Genomic DNA, 8,835 nt, shown 5'->3' with positions numbered 1-8,835 from the left:
CCTTATTGTGCAGCTGTTCAAAACTGTGTGTTCTCTTGATGCTCTTTTAAATGAGCAAACATTATTCCAGATAGTGTCCCTGGGGGGGGGAACACTTTGGAGCAGGGGTCTCACACCGTGGCAACTTTAAGCCTGGCGGACTTCAACTCTGGATGGGGAGGAACAGGCTTCGACTCAACCCTTCCAAGACCGAGTGGCTGTGGATGCCGGCGTCCCGATATAGCCAGCTGGCACCATCGCTGGCTATTGGGGGCGACTCACTGACCCCCACAGAGGGGGCTCACAACTTGAGTGTCCTCCTGGACACACAGCTGTCTTTAGAAGAGCATATGACGGCTGTGGCCAGGGGGGCTTTTTATCAGGTCCGCCTGATACGCCAGTTGCGCCTCTTTCTGGATCGGGACTCCTTGTGTACGGTCACTCATGCCCTCGTCATGTCACGCCTGGACTACTGCAACGCTCTCTACATGGGGCTCCCCTTGAGGAGCACCCGGAGGCTCCAACTGGTCCAGAATGCGGCCGCGCGGGTGATTGTGGGAGCGACGTGGCGCTCCCATGTAACACCTCTCCTGCGCGAGCTGCACTGGCTCCCGGTGGTCTTCCGGGTGCACTTTAAGGTGTTGGTTCTCATCTTTAAAGCGCTCCATGGATTAGGGCCAGGATATTTGCGAGACCGCCTGCTGCTACTGATAACCTCCCACCGGCCAATACGCTCCCACAGAGAGGGCCAGCTCAGGGTGCCGTCGGTCAGGCAGTGTCGGCTGGCGGCCCCCAGGGGGAGAGCCTTCTCTGTGGGGGCACCCGCCCTGTGGAACGAGCTGCCTCCTGGAATACGATTGATCCCAAACCTCCGTACCTTCCGTAAGGCCCTGAAGACTTATTTATTCCAGCAAGACGGCCTAGCCTAAATGGTTCTTAATTGGGATTTTAAATTTTATGGATTTGGGGGTTTTAAATTGGGAAGCTAATGATTTAATTCTTTTTTAATTATCTTAACTTTTGTATTTGTATGTTTTTTAATTTTGGCTGTTCACCGCCCTGAGTCCCCTCTGGGAGAAGGGTGGTATACAAATTAAATTAATAATAATAATAATAACAACAACAACAACAACAACAACTCCCAGAATTCCCCAGCCAGTAAAGCTTTGCTGGCTGGGGAATTCTGGGAGTTGAAGTCCACCAGGCTTAAAGTTGCCAAGGTGGGAGACCCCTGCTCTGGCATGTTATTGTAGTTAAGCTGAGGTGCTGCAAACATTTGCTGAGGCCAGAGGATACCCCAAAAGAGGGAACTTTGCTTGAAATATCTCACTTTCTTTTGCAAAAAAACCCGGGTTTTTCCTCCTTCCCACCAGGCAAAAGAAGAGGCTGACATATAAAATTAATTATAAAAAAAAAAAAAAACCCAAAACTTATTGCAATGATTTAACCTTTCCAAAGGCAGAAAGCACAATCCCTCTCTTTCCATTCAACGTCTTGAACCTTTTTCAAAAATAATACGGTTTCAGGAGGCCTTGGGAAAACTGGCGTGGAGAGAGGAAAAAATTTCTCCTGCTATTTTTGTTTGAGCTTTTCGAGGGGGGGGGGAAAAAAGTTAAGTATTTATAGCCCAGGAGCAGATTTTCTGAATGCCTGCAGTTTGGCTAAGAGACAGATTCAGTTTTCTTGGGGGGGGGGAGGTTTAATCTTTGGATCTTATCTGGTGCGCCAGGGATGGTGAGTTCTAATCCTGCCTTAGGCGTGAAAGCCGGCTGGGTGACTTTGGTCTGGTCACCAGGTGACTGTGAGTTTTAGATCTGCCTTAGGCATGAAAGCCAGCTGGATGACTTTGGCCTGATCACCAGGTGACTGTGAGTTCTAGTCCTGCCTTAGATATAAAAGCCGTCTGAGTGACTTTGATTTAATCACCAGGTGACTGTGAGTTCTAGTCCTGCCTTAGGTATAAAAGCCGTCTGAGTGACTTTGACTTAATCACCAGGTGACTGTGAGTTCTAGTCCTGCCTTAGGTATAAAAGCCGTCTGAGCGACTTTGACTTAATCACCAGGTGACTGTGAGTTCTAGTCCTGCCTTAGGTATAAAAGCCGTCTGAGCGACTTTGATTTAATCACCAGGTGACTGTGAGTTCTAGTCCTGCCTTAGGTATAAAAGCCGTCTGAGTGACTTTGACTTAATCACCAGGTGACTGTGAGTTCTAGTCCTGCCTTAGGTATAAAAGCCGTCTGAGTGACTTTGACTTAATCACCAGGTGACTGTGAGTTCTAGTCCTGCCTTAGGTATAAAAGCCGTCTGAGTGACTTTGACTTAATCACCAGGTGACTGTGAGTTCTAGTCCTGCCTTAGGTATAAAAGCCGTCTGAGTGACTTTGATTTAATCACCAGGTGACTGTGAGTTCTAGTCCTGCCTTAGGCGTGAAAGCCGGCTGGGTGACTTTGGCCTGATCACCAGGTGACTGTGAGTTCTAGTCCTGCCTTAGGTATAAAAGCCGTCTGAGTGACTTTGACTTAATCACCAGGTGACTGTGAGTTCTAGTCCTGCCTTAGGTATAAAAGCCGTCTGAGTGACTTTGACTTAATCACCAGGTGACTGTGAGTTCTAGTCCTGCCTTAGGTATAAAAGCCGTCTGAGCGACTTTGACTTAATCACCAGGTGACTGTGAGTTCTAGTCCTGCCTTAGGTATAAAAGCCGTCTGAGCGACTTTGATTTAATCACCAGGTGACTGTGAGTTCTAGTCCTGCCTTAGGTATAAAAGCCGTCTGAGTGACTTTGACTTAATCACCAGGTGACTGTGAGTTCTAGTCCTGCCTTAGGTATAAAAGCCGTCTGAGTGACTTTGACTTAATCACCAGGTGACTGTGAGTTCTAGTCCTGCCTTAGGTATAAAAGCCGTCTGAGTGACTTTGACTTAATCACCAGGTGACTGTGAGTTCTAGTCCTGCCTTAGGTATAAAAGCCGTCTGAGTGACTTTGATTTAATCACCAGGTGACTGTGAGTTCTAGTCCTGCCTTAGGTATAAAAGCCGTCTGAGTGACTTTGACTTAATCACTAGGTGACTGTGAGTTCTAGTCCTGCCTTAGGTATAAAAGCCGTCTGAGTGACTTTGATTTAATCACCAGGTGACTGTGAGTTCTAGTCCTGCCTTAGGTATAAAAGCCGTCTGAGTGACTTTGACTTAATCACCAGGTGACTGTGAGTTCTAGTCCTGCCTTAGGTATAAAAGCCGTCTGAGTGACTTTGATTTAATCACCAGGTGACTGTGAGTTCTAGTCCTGCCTTAGGTATAAAAGCCGTCTGAGTGACTTTGGGCCAATTACCAGGAGACGGTGAGTTATAGTCCTGCCTTAGACATGAAAGTTAGCTAAGTGTCTTTGGGCCAGTCATTCTCTCTCAGCCAAACCACCTTACAGGATTGTTATGGGGAACATAGGAGGAAAGGGGGGTATTAAGTATGTTCACTGTCCTCAGTTGTTTGCAAAAATAATAAAGATGGGGGTATAGAAAATAAATTAAAATAGATAATAAAATTAAAACAACTAGCAATAGCAACAGCAATAGCACTTAGACTTATATACCGCTTCACAGTGCTTTACAGCCCTCTCTAAGCGGTTTACAGAGTCAGCTTCTTGCCCCCAACAATCTGGGTCCTCATTTTACCCACCTCGGAAGGACGGAAGGCTGAGTCAACCTTGAGCCGGTGAGATTCGAACTGCCGAACTACAGCTAGCTGAAGTAGACTGCAGTAGTGCACTCTAACCACTGCGCCACCTCAGCTCTTAATAAAATAAATAATAAAATAAAAATAAAATAAATAATAAAATAAAATAGTGTGATGATATGTAAATGGTCACAGTCATGCACAAGAGTTGAATAATGATTGTTTAATTGTAAAAATTAAATAAAACAAATTTTAAAAAATAAAATAAAATAAAAAATGAAATGAAATAAAATATAAAACAAAATAGCAATTGCAATGTCACTTAGACTTATATACCGCTTCACAGTGCTTTTACAGCCCTCTCTAAGCGAATTACAGAGTCAGCCTCTTGCCCCCAACAATCTGGGTCCTCATTTTACCCACCTTGGAAAAGACGGAAGGCTGAGTCAACCTTGAGCCTGGGGAGATTCGAACTGCCAAATTGCAGGCAGCCGGCAGTCAGCAGAAGTAGCCTGCAGTACTGCACTCTAACCACTGCACCACCACGGCTCAAATAATAAGAAAAGAAAGAGAAGAGAAGAAAAGAAAAGAAAAGAAAAGAAAAGAAAAGAAAAGAAAAGAAAAGAAAAGAAAAGAAAAGAAAAGAATAAAAGCCTGAGTGGCGTAGGAGGCTAATGCCTCCTACTAAGGCAGCATTTATCCAGCTGCCTGCAATTACTGCATGTTCGAATCTCGCCAGGCTCAAGGTTGACTCAGCCTTCCATCCTTTCTAAGGTGGGTAAAATGAGGACCCGGTTTGTAGGGGCAATAAACTGACTTTGTATAAATATACAAAAGTATGAAGGCTATTGCTTAGCACATTGTAAGCCACCCTGAGTCTCCGGAGAAGGGCGGCATATAAAAATAAATAAAAATAAAAAATAAAATAAAATAAAATAAAATAAAATAAAATAAAATAAAATAAAATAAAATAAAATAAAATAAAATAAAATAAAATAAAATAAAATAAAATAAAATAAAATAAAATAAAATAATAAAAGAAATAAAAGAAAAGACAAGAAAAGAAAAGAAAATAATAAAAGAAAATAATAAAAGAAAAGAAAAGAAAAAGAAATAAAAGAAAATAATAAAAATAATAAAAGAAAAGAAAATAATAAAATAAAATAAAATAAATAAAAAATGAAATGAAATGAAATGAAATAAAATAAAATAATAAAATAGAAAATATAATAATAAATTAAAAAATAAATGTCTTCCAGCCCTTAACCAAGGCCAGTATCCAGTTGCCACCAAAACCGAGCAATTTTGTCCGACAGTTGCCCATCCCTACAGAAAGTTACATGACCCTTTCATCCAAGGAAATCCGTGTCTTCCAAAACCGACAACCCTCCGAAGTGGCTCAGACGGACCCCTCCCTGATTCACTGGAGTTGAAGAAGCGGAGTTAAAGACCAGCACAATCTAGTAATTTGCAAGACTGTGTTCTTACAGCCAAACTCAATAAAAAGAATTTTAGCCTTCGGTAGAGTTGATTTCCCAATCCGGTCTGCCTCGCAGGGCTGACGTCCCACTCATAAACCACCAGTAAAACATCTCTGCGTCACAGTTGATGGAAATCTCTACTTCCCCTCATCTTCTCCGCAGACAGCAGTGTATCATTACAGCATTTTTCTTCGTACCCAAACACATAATTAAAACGAAACGTCTCCTGCGTGGAGATAATTGTTTTTTTTTTGTCGGAGTCCTTCCTTGCGTGATTATTTCCTTAATTTGACAGCTTCCCTCTGATAAGGCTTCCTGTGATTTATGAATTCAATTTGGCAGGGGAAAAACTTTTAGATGAGGGAGGGGAAAGGAAAAAGGAGCTTTGGAAAAAGTGCAGAGAAGAGCAACTAAGAGGATTAAAAGTCCTGGAGACTAAAATATATGAAGAACGGTCGCAGGAATTGGGTAGGGCCAGTTGAGAGAAAAGAAGGACTAGGGGAAGAGGTGGGATTCAGCCGGTTTGGGCAAAGTGGTAGTTAAATTGCTGGCTGGCCTCTCCTCACCCCGCCCCCTCCAGTAGGGTTGCCAGGTCTACTTCCAAAAAATAGCGGACAAGCGGGGGGAGGGGGGAGTTAAGTAGTAAAAAAAATAAAAAATAAAATTACAATTAAATTATATATTTTCTTACAAACATTTTAACACATATTAAAATAATCACTTCAAAACTTGACTTAAAATTCAAAACATCAAATATCATCATATGTAAAATATTAAATTACATTTTACTTTGCTGTCGTGTGTATTTTTTATTTGACTGCGCAGCTTTGATCAATTCTTTGTGTTTAAGGAATAATTCTTTAATTTCAGTACAACGTTGAGAAATATTAAAAAAATATACAAAGTTCACTTCGAACTGATGGTACAAGCAGTCGGTTACGTTCGTCAGTCCACAAATTTCCCATGACGCTGTAAATTCGTTCAACGTTTGCATTTGATACCGGAATTGATGCACAATACTGGAACAGTTTCAGTAAACTCGGAGCTGGCTCTTTCTTGAAAAAGGTACGTCCACTTATCAAGGGATGAATCGCCCTGCAGATGAACATAAACTTCTTCTAAGGCAGAAATTTCATCGAAGAGAGTGTTGGGTGGAAGTTCTTCTCGCCATGGTGATAATAACCAGATGTTCGTCATTTCTTCTAAAGTTGGAGGATTATTGCGATCAATTAGATTGAAACAATTTAGCATCTCATATACTGAATCGGTGAAATTATACCACTTTTCTAGGTACGCAATGGCTCTTTGATACACGTTGATGGCTTCTTTCTTGAACTTTTGCACTGCATTCTCAGGCAAATGTCTTTTACATAAGGCAAATAAAACTTTCATTCCAAAAAACTGCTCATCGTATTTTTTTTGCAAAGAATCACGCAGCTTACACATGATAATGTGAAGATCACATGCAAGTATTTTCTTGCTTTCCAGCTTCAGTAGGGTGTCTTGCATTATTGACATGAAGAAGTGCGTGAAATATAAATACAATTCTGAAATTGTTGGTTCATCGTCCTTTGCAAGTTCATTTTCCTGATCCGAAATAAGGTTCCAGATAACCTTATGGCATTCATCAGATCCAAGAGAAATAAAATACGATTTTAGAGGTATCCAGTTTAAAAGAAGCCTTTCGACCGCTTTAAACAAACTTAAACTTATTTGAATCCTACCACTGACTAGGGGTGACATAAGATGATAAGATAGGATGAGATGAGATGGGATGGGAGGAGAGGAGAGGAGAGGAGAGGAGAGGAGAGGAGAGGAGAGGAGAGGAGAGGAGAGGAGAGGAGAGATGAGATGAGAAGAGAAGAGAAGAGAAGAGAAGAGAAGAGAAGAGAAGAGAAGAGAAGAGAAGAGAAGAGAAGAGAAGAGAAGAGATGAGATGAGATGAGATGAGATGAGATGAGATGAGGAGAGGAGATGAGATGAGATGAGATGAGAAGGAGGAGGAGGAGGAGGAGGAGGGGAGGGGAGGGGAGGAGAGGAGAGGAGAGGAGGAGAGGAGAGGAGAGGAGAGGAGAGGAGAGGAGAAGAGGATGACATGAGATGAGATGAGATGAGGAGAGGAGGGGAGGGGAGGAGAGGAGAGGAGAGGAGGAGAGGAGAGGAGAGGAGGAGAGGAGAGGAGAGAGGATGAGTTGAGATGAGATGAGGAGGAGAGGAGAGGAGGGGAGGGGAGGGGGAGGGGAGGGGAGGGCAAGGGGGAGGGCAGGGGAGGGGAGGGGAGGAGAGGAGGAGAGAGGAGAGGAGAGGAGAGGAGAAGAGAGGATGACATGAGATGAGATGAGGAGGAGAGGAGGGGAGGGGAGGAGAGGAGGAGAGGAGAGGAGAGGAGAAGAGGATGAGATGAGATGAGATGAGATGAGATGAGATGAGATGAGATGAGATACTAAAACAAGATAAGACATTTTTTATAGTATTAATATTCTACATGATAGTAATATTCCAATATCTCAGGGGCTGCCCCAAAGAAGAGGGGGTCAACATATTCTCCAAAGCACCTGAAGGCAGGACAAGAAGCAAAGGATGGAAAGTAATCAAGGAGAGAAGCAGCCTAGAACTAAGGAGAAATTTTCTGACAGGGAGGACAATTAACCAGTGGAACAGCTTGCCACTAGACGTTGTGGGTGCTTTATCACTGGAGATCTTTAAGAGAAGACTGAATAACCACTGTAGGGTCTCGTGCTTGAGCAGGGGGTTGGACTAGAAGACCTCGAAGGCCCCTTCCAGCTCTATTCTATTCTAGCTGTGATTGGCTATTGTAGAACTTTTACTAAAATGTGTGTTACGCTGATCCCTCTGAGCGACACTGATTTTGCAGTCATTTTCACTTCTATCCATTCCCCAAAAAATTATACGGAAAGTCCTTGACTTATGATCACAATTGGGCCCAACATTTCTGTTGCTAAACAAGATAGCTGTTCAGTGAATTTTGTCCCGTTTTACAACCTTTCCTGCCACGGTTGTTAAGTGAATCACTGCAGCTGTTAAGGTAGTAACACGGTTGCTAAGGGAATCCCGGCTTCCTCCGTTGATTTTGCTTGTCAGAAGGTCGCAAAAGGAGATCACATGACCCCGGGACACTGCAACCGTCATAAATGTGAATCAGTTGTCAAGCATCCGAAAGTAAATCCCCTGAGCATGGGGATGCTGCAATGGTCATGTGAAATTGTCATAAGTCCCTTATTTTCAGTGCTGTTGTAACTTCGAACAGTCACTAAACAAACGGTTGTAAAACGAGGACCACCCATAATGTGTCTTGTTTTATTTTACATGGAAGTAAACTCAAGCACTGATTTAGGAGAGCAAGATATACCGAGATCTTCTACATGGAAGCAATTGGGAAATATTATCATGGAGGGATACAGGCAGTGGTGGGTTCCTCCCGGTTCGGCTGAACCGGTAGCAGTGATGATATGAGATAGTCCTTGACTTACAATAGCTCATTTAGTGACCGTTTGAAGTTACAACAGCACTGAAAAAAGTCACTTATGGCCGTTTTTCAGACTTATGACCGTTGCAGCATCCCCACGGCCATGTGATCAAAATTCAGAGGCTTGGCAACTGACTCATTTTTACGACGGTTGCAGTGTCCCAGGGGGGGTCTTGTGATCACCTTTTGCAACTTCTGACCAGCAAAGTCAACG

At 42.9% G+C, this 8,835-nt stretch overlaps 1 protein-coding gene across 1 annotated transcript in view; it reads left to right on the top strand.

Annotated features, from left to right (window-relative positions):
* The window catches only part of YPEL2 (yippee like 2), a 122,409-nt gene extending 115,506 nt beyond the window's left edge, over window positions 1-6,903 (top strand). Inside the window, exon 5 of the mRNA XM_087890149.1 lies at window positions 6,005-6,903. Within this exon, the coding sequence (XP_087746275.1) occupies window positions 6,005-6,025 (21 nt within the window). The 3' untranslated portion in view covers window positions 6,026-6,903. The remainder of the gene's footprint in view (window positions 1-6,004) is intronic.
* Window positions 6,904-8,835: the final 1,932 nt, after the last annotated feature.

The sequence above is a fragment of the Pantherophis guttatus genome, chromosome 1, assembly GCF_059756535.1.
Source record: "Pantherophis guttatus breed Tessera chromosome 1, ASM5975653v1, whole genome shotgun sequence".
NCBI classification, from domain to species: domain Eukaryota; kingdom Metazoa; phylum Chordata; class Lepidosauria; order Squamata; family Colubridae; genus Pantherophis; species Pantherophis guttatus.
This window is presented reverse-complemented; position numbering and strand designations above follow the sequence as displayed.